Raw genomic sequence first — 13,561 nt, 5'->3', positions numbered from 1 at the left:
CTCTGTTGCCTTGTTTCCAAATATACTGGAAGGTTTCACAAGCCAGTAATTTTTGAAGACCGAAGGGAATAAACCTACGAGCCATGCTAAAGCTAACACGCTAACGACTGACCGGTACAGAATCAAATCAAGTCAGATTTCTGACTTTAATCTCAGAATTCTGACTTGTTTCTCAGAATTCTGACTTTAATTCAAGAATTCTGACTTTTTTCTTAGAATTCTGACTTTAATCGCATGTGAATCATGTGAACCACATCCTTCAGCACTACAGTATCTGAGGAGCTGGAGAAGTGAAACCAACAATTGACGTCTGTAAGTGTCTTTTTGCATGCTCAAGGCTTACCAGAGGAGGTCATTTTGCTAATGGAAGAACAGAAGGTAAGTAAAAAGAAACTGTGTTAAACTGGATCTTGTAAATGAAAGAGCAGCAGGCCATGCTAGCATTTTGCAAGAGCCATGCCGGGCTTTGTATAGCTGTTGCAAAAGGGTCTTTGTTTAGATGTGTTTAGCACCCCCATTGTCGTGCCCGTTTATATCAACAACTACCTTATATTCTTGTTTTTTTATAGCCTTCAGAAAATACTCTCTACATATGTCTAACAGATTGTCTTGGTGCATGATATACCCACCGATCTTTACTCTCCAATACAATAACATTCAGTTTTAAGCCTTCTCTTCACGTGACACATTGTCTCTTTTTATTATTTCATTTCCAAACAAACACTCTCCATACGACGGGCCCCCCGTTACTGAATCATACCCTTTCATTACATTTAATACAACACAAATTTGTTAATCTGTATCTGCGCAAGTTTAAATAAAGCTCAGGAGGTGGAAGTCACGTGACACCTCAGAGTAGCGTTGCGTATCCACGCCAACCGCCGTTTCTTCTTCGTGGAACAGAGAACCGCAGCAATGTGTTTACTATTTTGAAGACACATTAGCACCCACATTAAGCTATTGGCATCACAACAAACTTTACAGGGTACAGTTTATTATTTTTTTAAAGGGCGGGGGTTTTTGAAGCACCGGGAAGCTTGAACGTTACGTCAATTATGTACGTAATTCTGCAGAATCAGATGATTGACTCTTTTGTCTACTATTTTTTTCTCAGCTGCATTTTCATAGTCCGTTCGGATTCACCTGATTAACCACAGTTGTCCAGTTTTAGTGGGCTTATAAATGGCCACCAAGTACATGTATGTCAAATGTTCGCACACAGCTCACACACTGCTCTCTGGCTCTGGGGGCCTCGCGGCGGTCCTGCTGGTCCTGGCCTGGGTGGCGGATTTGGTCGCCTGGGGGGCGGTTGTCCCCTGCCTGCTGCCGTGTGGCGTTGGGGGGTTCCGGCTGCCGCTGCTGCTGCGGCGGGGGTCTGGGTGTGGGGGTGGCTGGGCGCTCCTCCTCCTCCTTCTTTTCACATTCCACCATCCATTTTAGAAGAATATAAACACTCACCTGAGCACAGGTGTTAGCTCACCTTTGCACTAATAGTTTGCATGATTGAATGAATGAAAGATCTCACATTAGTTGGTTTAAAGGCATAGGTATGCGTGTGTGAACACTATCTGTTTTGTGTACATGTTGACATGTGGACATTTTTGCAGCTAGCAGGTGTGTTGATAACATTTCAGTGTGTGTGTGTGGACAGGCCCCACCCTTTTTTTACTACATTTGAACCTTACCGTAATGATAAACAACCAGTAAACTTGTCTGCTCAATGCTGCTTCATGGTCTTATCCCCCCCTCCCACTATCACCCCCCCCTCTCTAACATCCCTCTCTCTTCTTCCCTCCAGAAAAGAAAAAGAGAGAGAATAAAAAGAAAAAAAGAAGAAGAAAAAAATGTTCGCACACAGCAAGAAAGAAGCTCCATTTCGCACTTTTTTTATTTACGCTTCTGAAAATACTACTGGACTTGTTTTTTTCCTATATGTTCCGTGTGACATCAAATAAAACTCGTTTTTTTGAACTAATGGGTTTTTTTTGTGCAGATTGACAGTGATGTCATCGCTTTGGAGGATCCAGAAATAACACTTCACATCCTTTCCTGTGGAGTCTGCAACATGTCAATGCAGAAAAGAATCCTTTTGCTGAGATTTCTTCGCATCAGATGCTACACTCTACATTGCCTCTTAGACACTGGACACTTGTTCTTGTTATCATTTTTAAGCACATTTATTTAGGTTGTTTTTTTTATCTGTGGTTTTTATTGGAGCTATGGTAACAATATAATTTAACTGTTATGGAATCAATCAAGTTTTATTTCACAAAAAATTGAAACCAAAAAGAAACCGAAATGATAGTGCTGCCATATAACACAGAAGCACTAAAGCTTCAGATATTGTCACAAATGTTGTGAAACAGACAGGTCATTTCAGTCATGTGGTGTTCCTTAATGATCTGTTGATTTTTATAAAGATGGCAGCCATTTTTGTGATGGCAACAGTGAACAAGCAGGAATTACGAGGTTACCCAGCAAATGGTTTTGCATATTCTGTTAGCTAATCTAGAAAGCAGTGCTGCCAGTCAAGGGAATTGAACCCCGGTCTTTTGCGCGGGAGCCGAAAATGGTTGACAAGTAGTTGACAAGTCAGTAAAAAAGAAAGGCCCTTTTTCCCAATTCAATCTTTGCTTTCTGAACAAACAAGCACTTGTAGCACATAAGACTTTTTTGTTTCACAGTTTCCAAAGTTGGTCCAGGAAGATGTCGGGATGGATGAGCAGTCCAAGGCACTGCGCTAACGTTGCAGTCTCGTACTGGCACGTGTTTGAATCCAACTTCTGACATTCAGCCAGCAGTCATGCTTATGCTCAACTGTCCACTGCTGTCCTCAACAATGTAACAGTGCATTATATTTACCGTCAAGCAACATCACCAACAAACTTGGTTGATGTCAAGTCATTTAGACAAGACTAACCTGTTTCTTTTAGGAGGCTGTTGTCGGTAGTTTCTGTGGTAAATTCATGGTAAATACCATGAAACATACGAGTGTAGACTTAAATTCAAGGTACTTTATTTGTACTTACCTTGTTCTTACATGTGGTAAGTACCATAAAAGACACCGTTGCACAACATGTAAATACCCAGTAAGTATATTATAAATTTCCAGTATGTACCACATAAGTATGAACCAAGTAGTACCACATAAATACAGAGCAAGTACCATGCAATTACAGAGTAGAAACATCAAAGTGCCATGTACGTGCCCAGTAAGTCACATAAATAATACCATGTAAATACCCGACAAGTACCCAGTAAATTCCATAAAAAGGACCATGTAAATACCCTGTAAGTACCCAGTGGTTACACAATAAGTACCATCTAAATACCACTTAAGTACACTGTAAGTACTGTACCGTAAAATAATGCGTTACCAAATAAGGTGTGTATGTGTGTGTCAGTGGGAATATCTCACGTGCTGAGAATTTCAACCAAAAGCGGTTGTGGCACAACGCCTGATCAGTGACCTCCAGAACATTTCTGTACCCCACTGCACTGCTGCCCCTGTGACCCCGTCCCATATGAGTGGAAGAAGATGGATGGATGGATAGTTAGTTGTCTGGAAGTGGGTTTTTTTTCTGCACAAACAAATCTCTCTATGTGCAGAAATAGTTTTTGTGTTCCTTTGTGCATTAGTAGGTTCTGTCCGGTTGCTTTGTCTTTCCCTAGATTCTAAAAAAGACTTTTTTTTAGTGAATTTAAGACAAACAGGCTGTGAAAACAATATGGTCCTTGGTCAGTGACTGCTGTGGGCCATGATAACAATAATAATAATAAAAAAATAAATAATAAAATACACGAATTGAGTATCTAATAATACATTAATAGTAATAAAATGATAAAAAATAAAATAATAATCATAAATTAATAATAATAAACAAACAAAAATGAATCCATACTTACATAAATATCAGTGTAAAATGTATAGATAATGAACCATATTAAAGCCTGGCAGTCCTGTGGGTTTTCTCCAAGTTCTTCGGTGTCCCCACAGTAACTGTTAATGATTGGCTAGTGACTGATAAATATCCCCTCCCTGAATCGCCACCTTATCGTGGTGGAGGGGTTTGCGTGCCCGAATGATCCTAGGAGCCGGTAGCTGGGTGGTGTTCCACCTCCAACTGGTCCTGGTAGATGGGCCAGACTAAGGGCGATTCAGACAAAAAGCTTTTCATTACTAGATTCACTTACTCCCCCCAATCAGAGTTACCAGAGCCCCACCCTGGAGCCAGGTTAGTTAGTTCTTTTCTGGTGGCTTTTAATTGCTCTGGGGCAGTGGACAGCAAGCATGTTGTCTTGAAGGCCCCCCGAGGCAAAGGAACTTTCCCCCGTGTCTATGTGGCAGATGACACCTTCCCATTGCAGAAAAACGCGATGCAGTCATTCCCTGGACGCCTCCTTACTCGATAGAGGTGGACCTTTAACTGCCACCTATCACCAGCCCAGCTGCTTGTGAAGAAAAAGCCTTCTGGATGGTCTCTACACAGTGGAGTCTGTATTGACATCTGACTGAAGATCCAGAACAGAGTGTGAAGTTCTAGTGTTCTGCACAGCTTCATCAGGTCCTCAGGAACCACAGGAACCTGCAGTGATGAGGCTGTGGTAACTGAAGACGAGCAGCTGCACGGGATAAGATAGGTTGCTTCCAGCAGAGAGGCTCTCCAGCTGAGAAACTCCTTCATGATCCACTTTCCAGCAGAGGGAGCAGACCCATGGCAGCTCCAGAACGGTGTTTTCTGACCCACAACGGCTCTTTTCAGAGCTACCCACAAACCTTTAAGAGCTTGATTCTCTCTTTTTCGTGATTTTTACTCAAAACTTTTAAAGTACTACATCAGTTGAAAAGGTAAGAGATTAAAACAGGTTAAAAATTCCATTTGGACTGGAGCAGAACTGCCCTCTTCCTCATAAAATCATACTGCTATAGGTGCAGGACGCTGCTCAGTGGCATAAAAGCAGTCGCCATGGATATATATTACTGGGTTGGCGTGATATACGACGTGACACACATGCGCCATTACTATCTGCATTGAGTCTTGCATTGAGTCTTGCCCGTCTTGCTGAGTAAAGTAATGACAAGGTCCAAACAGGCACGCAAAGAATCACAAAAGGGGACGCAATATTTTACAATCAACTGCAAAAATGATGAGAGCAATATTTTATGATGGGGAGGAGTCAGCTTGTGCAGGTTAGTAATCCCATTTTAATAGAAAGAAATCAGGCTGGGAAGTGTGAAGTGGGTGCTAAAGTGGGTGCTAGCATGCAAGTTTGGGTCATCAATGTATATTATTATCAAGAAAGTGACTATTTGCACGTAAATACAAGTGGCAAGTGCTGAACCTTTTTCTTGGCCAAACGGACCCAGACGAATGGTTAAGGTTAGGATTAAGTTTAGGGTTGGTGTTAAACACACCAAACGGTTCCTGAGCGCTGCTGTGTCTGCAGCTCACCGCTCTCCCAGGGGATGGGTCAAATGTGGAGAACAAATATCCCACATCTAGGTGTGTTACATCTAATGGGACTTTAATTTTGAATACGTGCAACCAACAACGTGTGGTCTGGAGGGAATTTCGATGGATGCACGCAAAAGCAGGAAACAAGGGCAGCAGAGTTAAAAAAAATGTATTACAAAATTCTAAACCCAATTAAAAATGATTTGTTAAAATACATGCACGCCAAATACATAAATTATAACAGAAGTTCAGTTCTGAGGACCTGAATGGCAAAGGGAGGTGGAGGCTCCCTTAGAACAAAAAATATAAAATCACCCCAATCACGTGATTTAGATCACACACACATGTGAACCCTTCAACCCAAGGACACGTCACTCCAGACCAGGAAGGCTTCCATCTTAGGCACAGGACTGACACCTGGGTCCTCAGTGCTGGGGGAGGGGGGCAAATAGGGAAGGATTAGTGGCGTTATAAAAAAAAAATATTTATATAAAGAATTTTTCAAGAAACAAACAAAAATCCTATGAGAGCGGGTCCCAGCAGTTTCCCGAACTCTGGTCAGCAACCCAAAACCAAATCCAAACACAAAGAAACACACACACACACACCGCATAAACACTCATCAAACACAGATCAGCTAAAGAACCAAGGGTAACCAGTGGTGCCGATCTCCCTTCTTCTTTGTCGTTTTAGTAGACGGCGGGGATGAATCCAGGCATGAACAGTCCTTTGGCTATAGCGGCCGGCGAGCACCCCGGCGGAACCCTCTGTCGTAGTCCAACTGCTTGAGCCAGTCAAATGTTCAGAAACTCAATATATGGAAAGTAGCAGCTGTTCAGCGAACGGGAGCGTCAGATTCTGGTGATCCAAAAACATTTGCCAAAATAAAAGAAAGGCTTCAGTTAAAGGCAGGTGCATGGCTTGACCATCGTTGGCTTACCAGCCAGAATCTGTTCATCACCTGGGAGGGATAAGATCATGCCGCTGCCGCCTGCTGGACTCAGGGAAACCGTGTTTCCGAGCAGAGGAGCGGCTTTGGGACGGTGTTTGAGCTGGCGGAGGCTCCTTTTGAGTGCAGAATGCTGCTCAACATAGTCCTGAGAAAACATGTAAACAATCGTGTGAATTTGTGTTTCCAGTCGTGTCCAGACAAAATAAAGGCTGATGTTACTCCCACATATTTACTTGCAGCCAAGATGCACATAGCAGTATTGTCCGCATAAATTTTAACTACATCCATAGATAAATGTTGTTAGTACGTATTAGCCTCACCCTAACCCTACTTCCGGGTCAGTTCAGCCAAGAATAAAGCACTGGCCACACAGATTTAAAAAGTTATGAGCCAACAGGCAGTTAATTGTAATCATAGCAAAATAAGAATCACATTTAGAAGATCGTCTCGTGCTGTTTCCTGCTGGTTTTGCTGTTGGAAGACATCTGCAGCCTCCCTCAACAGCTCTAGCACAGATGTCGCCATGCTGAACTTAAACTGAAGGATAGACAACAAAACAAATAAAACATAGGAGATGAGATTCACAAGTAATGGACCCCATCATGTTTTTTAACTCTCTGTATTGCTAGTACATTTTCTGTCCACTTGGTAGAGCTGTGGAGCAAGCAAACGCCCACTCCAACTATATTTTTTCTACTGTAGAATCCTTCCCAGTGGTCTTTTAATTATGATTGTTTAGTTTTTAGCCAAAATGGAAAATTCTTTCTTTTTTTAAAACATATTTTCTGCAGAGCAGCAGGAGCTCATTAGAAATTTGATTCTGGTTTGTGGTGCAGAAGCGGTGCTAATTTCCCAGCATTCCTTTGTTTACACTATTTATTCATTCGGAACACAGGTGACACAGTAAAAAACAAAGATGAAACTGTACATCAATTGTTCAAATGAAACGACAGGGCGGATACATACACAAAAATAAACATATATTAAACCATAAAGCTGAGCAAAATGACCTGTTTTAATTGCTTTTTTGTTTTTTACTGGGAAAAAATGACTTTTCCGGTCATTTTTCAAAATACAAGATAGTTCAGACTCATGAGTACGGTATTGAATATTTCTTCAGCGGACCAGCCTTGTGGTTGGGGACCGTACATGTTTAAAAAGATTAAGTTTGACATGGAAGTTTCATTTTTATTTAAATAATTTGATGGGATGATGACTTAATACACCTGCAAAATTAAATTCAGGTTTTGCCTTTGGTCTGATCAAAAAGCAAAAGACACTGGTAATGGTGCACATGCTTAGCATGTTGGGGTTTGATTCCCTGTGGTTTCCAGCTAAATATTTGTATTTTTACATAAATGAACATTTTTCATTAAACGATTTTAATGGTCAGCAATTTTTAAACAGAGAATATATTAATTCAAAAACAATATTTTATCACTGTATTTTGAATTGAATTGAATTGGTTTATTTCAAGCAATTAAGTAGAAATAATACACAAAAGCAATATAATCATCAGTTATACATTCATAGAGTAACTAATCAAACTTAGGATAATTAGACATTAATAAATGTTGCTTGAAAGGGAGTGGAAGGCCCGGTCCGGTGGACCGATCGGTTTGACGTAAATCCTGCAGCTTTTAACCCAAGTGTTCTCAAACTGCTTACGCTTCCTGAGAAGCGGTGAATGTTTTGAGATTTCAGCATTCCTTCTGGTCAGATGGTCGTTCAGATAAGCAGCCGAACCTTTCAAGTGTTTCCTTTGGGTCATCAAAGCTAGCTTGTGTTTGTGATTCACAAACCTAATGAGGATTGCTGGTTTATCTGTCTCCTTCCTCCTGGGGAGCAGGTGGCCAGTCTCGATGGTATCGAAATCCAGGGAAATCCCTTTAGATATGAGAAATGTTTCCATTTGGAGTACCAGAGATTCTGCACCGATCTCCGTATTAGCACTGCTAGCTACACTGGCGCTAGCATTAGCAGTGTTAGCACCCGCTGTTAGCCTCGCTCGGGGCTTGATTGGTACTCCAGTGATAATGACAATCATCCTTACTTGCTGTTCCACATCAAGTCTTTTCTGCAGAATGGACCCGATTTTCTCGCTGCTCGTTTTGAGCCCACAATCTTCGGAACTCTTCCATCATTTCCCAAAGTGGCGTTAGCTTAGCGGACACTTTGTCCATAAAACTTTTCAGAGTTTCTTGAATAATGTCAAGAGACTTTGAGGTCTTCGTATTCCTGGGTTTTCATCGGGGGCATGGTCAGCTCTTGGAGAAAATCCACTTAAGTAATTTGAAGATAGTTGTATTCGCAGAGAGGCACGCCACGCGTCCTGCTGTGTAACCCGGAACCACCGTATTTACAAGGTTGATTGGATTTCCCAAAATGTCAAGGGATTCAACTTAAGTCTTCATATAATCTACTCAATTTAACCCTCCTATTATCCTTGGGATCAATTTGACCCTTAAAATTTGTAAAACCTGTCTGTGTGACCTGCCATAATGAGGAAGCCAATGTTGTCTTTTGAGGTCCTGCCCAAATGTGAGAAAAACAAAAATTCATTAAGATGTAAGAAACATTTATTGAAGAAGGGCGTCGGACACAGTCTGGTTGCTGGCGGCGTCGGACACAGTCTGGTTGCTGGCGGCGTCGGACACAGTCTGGTTGCTGGCGGCGTCGGACACAGTCTGGTTGCTGGCGGCGTCGGACACAGTCTGGTTGCTGGCGGCGTCGGACACAGTCTGGTTGCTGGCGGCGTCGGACACAGTCTGGTTGCTGGCGGCGTCGGACACAGTCTGGTTGCTGGCGGCGTCGGACACAGTCTGGTTGCTGGCGGCGTCGGACACAGTCTGGTTGCTGGCGGCGTCGGACACAGTCTGGTTGCTGGCGGCGGCGGACACAGTCTGGTTGCTGGCGGCGGCGGACACAGTCTGGTTGCTGGCGGCGGCGGACACAGTCTGGTTGCTGGCGGCGGCGGACACAGTCTGGTTGCTGGCGGCGGCGGACACAGTCTGGTTGCTGGCGGCGGCGGACACAGTCTGGTTGCTGGCGGCGGCGGACACAGTCTGGTTGCTGGCGGCGGCGGACACAGTCTGGTTGCTGGCGGCGGCGGACACAGTCTGGTTGCTGGCGGCGGCGGACACAGTCTGGTTGCTGGCGGCGGCGGACACAGTCTGGTTGCTGGCGGCGGCGGACACAGTCTGGTTGCTGGCGGCGGCGGACACAGTCTGGTTGCTGGCGGCGGCGGACACAGTCTGGTTGCTGGCGGCGGCGGACACAGTCTGGTTGCTGGCGGCGGCGGACACAGTCTGGTTGCTGGCGGCGGCGGACACAGTCTGGTTGCTGGCGGCGGCGGACACAGTCTGGTTGCTGGCGGCGTCGGACACAGTCTGGTTGCTGGCGGCGTCGGACACAGTCTGGTTGCTGGCGGCGTCGGACACAGTCTGGTTGCTGGCGGCGTCGGACACAGTCTGGTTGCTGGCGGCGTCGGACACAGTCTGGTTGCTGGCGGCGTCGGACACAGTCTGGTTGCTGGCGGCGTCGGACACAGTCTGGTTGCTGGCGGCGTCGGACACAGTCTGGTTGCTGGCGGCGTCGGACACAGTCTGGTTGCTGGCGGCGTCGGACACAGTCTGGTTGCTGGCGGCGTCGGACACAGTCTGGTTGCTGGCGGCGTCGGACACAGTCTGGTTGCTGGCGGCGTCGGACACAGTCTGGTTGCTGGCGGCGTCGGACACAGTCTGGTTGCTGGCGGCGTCGGACACAGTCTGGTTGCTGGCGGCGTCGGACACAGTCTGGTCTTGATTGAGTGTTATATGGGCTTCCACCTCATTGGTTTCCAGTTGTACTAACAAAACAAATTTTTACTTTTAAGACCTTGAAAGTTTATTTTAACATTTGCATTCGTTAATTTTTACAAATTCTCACCTTTAACCAGATTTTCCAACCTGGAATCCAGTGACTGTAGGAGATCAAAGCTGTTCTCTAAAGCCAAATCTTTTGGGGGAGGAAAAGAAGGTAGTAAACATCCACTCGAGAATTTTTTCTGTATATACTTTTGCTAGCATTAAGTCTCACCAGCTCCTCTTCCAATCTTTTTATGGTTTGCATCCTGGCTCTCTCTAGCAACTGGCAAGCTTAAACCTGAGGAGAATCACAGTTTTAATGTTTGCTTTGATGGTTTATGAAAAACTAATTTCAATCTGCAGTGAATTCTCCTTCCGATAAACCTACATACCTTTGCTAAGGAGAACAGCCAAAACACAAAGGGCCACAACCGACTGAGCTCCCATCTTTTCAGACACCGAATGAGAAGCCAACAAACAAGAGGAGCTTTAAAAAAGTTCCTCCTGCAGGAAACACAGCTGCTGTTCATAACAGCTGATTGTCTTTCTCCTCAGATCAGCTGGATTCACATTTTGATTGACACACCTGTGATGAAACCTCAGTATTTATGGATTACCTTGTTAGTTCTCAGCTTTATTAGGTTAAGATAAAAGCTTGAAAATGTCACACTAAGTCAACAATAAAAACAAATGTTCCTGTAATCTTTGTGTAAAAAGTTCACATTGTTAAGGAATCAAACTGTTAACTCTGAAGAAAATGAAATCATTTGACAGTAATAGGGAATCTTAAGTATAATGGAGGACATCGAAGCTCCACAGAATTTGTCTATGCAGAAATTTTGTTTTCATTTTTATAGACATTTGATATAAATATTTTAATATATTTTTATATAAATGTCAGGACTCTGTTTCAGGACCGTTACCGTGTTGCATCTTCAGAGCAAGAGCAGAACTGTTCTGATCCGTGAGCAGACAGTCAAAAACAAACCTTCCTTCATTGCAAACTCCTTTGTCCTCAAAGACTAAAGATCAAACTTTTATTCTCCTAGAACTATTACATCTTTGTTGAATGTTAGACAACTTCCTTTTATTATGAAGTTCACACTGAAGATTACAACATCATGTGAGCGCTCTCTAGTGGAGATTTAAAGTCATTACACATTGTGTCAGATTTTGCAGATTTTATGACATAAAAAGTCGCGCTAAAACAGATCTGTACAACTTTGCAAAGTCTGTTTACACACAATTGACGGTAAATTTGAAAATGTGGTTAAAATATCAAGAAAATTCAAACAAAATGAAAAAAAGTTTTAATATAAATGGCGCTAAAAGAGAATAACTTTGCAGATGCTGATATCTGTCAGTTTAAGAGTTTCTTCTGTTCAAGTGCTGTCTGTCAGTTGAAAGCTGCTCTCCATGGTGCTGAGAGCTTCAGCGCTATTTAGGCGGCTTCTTCCCAAAAATCGGAGTGTCTGGAGACTCTTGTCACGTATGTGGTAACTATGCTCCGAATGTCTACCTGTGAAACTTTGTTCCTATAGAACTCAAAACAAGAGAAGAAGCCACTGTCAAACTGCTCTGATTTTCTCAAAAGAATTGCTCAAACGCAATGTATCAAGGTCTATATTCACCAATCTAGTATCTATGCACTCTGGTTCTTTGCGGAGACTTCTCGGAAAGTTCTACACTGAAAAAAGTGATTCTGGCCTCTAGCACAGTGTTTTTCAACCATGTTTGAGCCACGGCACACGTTAACCTTGACAAAAATCCTGCGGCGCACCAGCATCGATAAATGAAAAAAAAAAAGTTAAAAAAAATAGTCTGTATTGACTACAGGCCCTCTGCAAACTCACATGCATTTTTGTGATGATTGTGGCAGACAGAACTGGATGTTGCAGCTGTTTTTTTCTAAAAGATGTAATAAAAGTTAAGTTAAAAGATTCAAAAACTGTTTGATGCGTGTTTGTTGTGGTTTCAAGACGTTTAAAAAGAAAGACTCATTGTGCGCTGAGACGCTGTCACTTTAACCTAATGCATTATGGGAGATGTCGTGTGAAAACTGCCACAAAAGGGCAAACCGATTCGCTTCTCTGAGCTAAATTGGTTTAGTTCACACGTTCCATGGTCTGACACCGGATTCTGTGGAAAGCTACAGCGCTAAAGACGAGCTTAAGATGGTATTTTTGTTGGAACTGAGAGACTTTATGAGCAGAATCTGAACAAGTGAAGACTTTAACCACTTCTGATTGGTCAGACTGATGACATGTGATTAAGCCTCCAAGAATGATTGGTGGAGATAGTTAAAGACTTTTCCGCAAACAGCTGAAGCTACGGCTAAATCGCGGTACCGTCATTCTTATCAAAATGTCTTTAATAGAATCACAAAAACACAAAGAAAAAAGTACTTTACGATCTTTCATATTCCTAACTTCTCAGTGTTTTATCAGGGCCTGTTTGGATGAACAAAGAGCTGATATCCTCCAGGATTGCCATCTGCCATTGGTAATCTCCAATGACAGCCAATTTGTGTAAAATAAAGTGCATCAGCCATTAAAAAAATACATCAGTCTTTAAAAGAAAAAAATGTTCACCAATATTTTTTACAGAATTTCCTTATACAACTTTACAAAACATTGAGAGCAAATTAAAAAAGATTTGTCTGAATAAGTTGTAATCATGTAAGCTGTTGTCACTAGAAAGCAGAGAGCAGGGTTCCATTGATGAAGTCAGCAGTAAACATTGGTTAAGATGCTGGCTGAATGTCAGAAGTGGGATTTGAACCTACACCTCTTCTGAGACTGCGACCTGAACGCAGTGCCTTGGACCACTCGGCCATCCTGACATCCTCCATGAAAGTTTTATGGAAAGTTCTATACAAAAAAGACCAATGTGCTGAACAACATGTCTGTTCAGAAGGCAAAGATTGAATGGTGAAAACGGCCTTCTCTTTTTTAACAGAATTTAGACTACTGAGATGTTTGTCTTGCTGAGTAGCGCTCTAAACCATCTGAGCTAACTGGCCTTTCACAATGAGTTTGCTTGTCGTTAGAGACATGATCAGCAAAGAAGTTCCGTTACGAAACTGTCATATCTCCTGACGTCTCCAATTTAAGAAGTAAGTACATGCTTCTGCCCAGTTTCGAGCTGAGTACCTTTCGCGGTTTGGGCGAACGTGATAACCACTACACTACAGAAACCTTAGTGACAGACATTGTTTTCTCACACTTCAGGAAAGGTGTTGGTAAGTGCAGCAAGATGCCCACTGTGCATTACAGCTAAAGGCCCGTACACACCGGGACGAATATTCG

At 43.0% G+C, this 13,561-nt stretch overlaps 1 protein-coding gene and 1 non-coding gene across 2 annotated transcripts in view; both read right to left on the bottom strand.

Moving 5' to 3' along the window:
- Positions 1–10,827, bottom strand: part of LOC144981478 (uncharacterized) — a 51,368-nt gene extending 40,541 nt beyond the window's left edge. The window contains exons 1-3 of the mRNA XM_078929546.1: positions 10,646–10,827; positions 10,486–10,551; positions 10,336–10,404 (exon numbers count right to left, since the gene is read on the bottom strand). Coding sequence (XP_078785672.1) covers positions 10,336–10,404; positions 10,486–10,551; positions 10,646–10,700 — 190 coding nt within the window. The 5' untranslated portion in view covers positions 10,701–10,827. The remainder of the gene's footprint in view (positions 1–10,335; positions 10,405–10,485; positions 10,552–10,645) is intronic.
- A 2,186-nt stretch (positions 10,828–13,013) lies between these two features.
- On the bottom strand, positions 13,014–13,095 carry trnal-cag (transfer RNA leucine (anticodon CAG)). The gene has a single exon. It is a non-coding gene; the product is annotated as a tRNA-Leu (tRNA).
- Positions 13,096–13,561: the final 466 nt, after the last annotated feature.

The sequence above is a fragment of the Oryzias latipes genome, chromosome 13 (genome assembly GCF_053564925.1).
Source record: "Oryzias latipes strain Hd-rR chromosome 13, Olatipes_Hd-rR_3.1".
NCBI classification, from domain to species: domain Eukaryota; kingdom Metazoa; phylum Chordata; class Actinopteri; order Beloniformes; family Adrianichthyidae; genus Oryzias; species Oryzias latipes.
The sequence above is the reverse complement of the archived record's forward strand: the minus strand, read 5'-3'. Positions and strand labels throughout refer to the sequence as shown.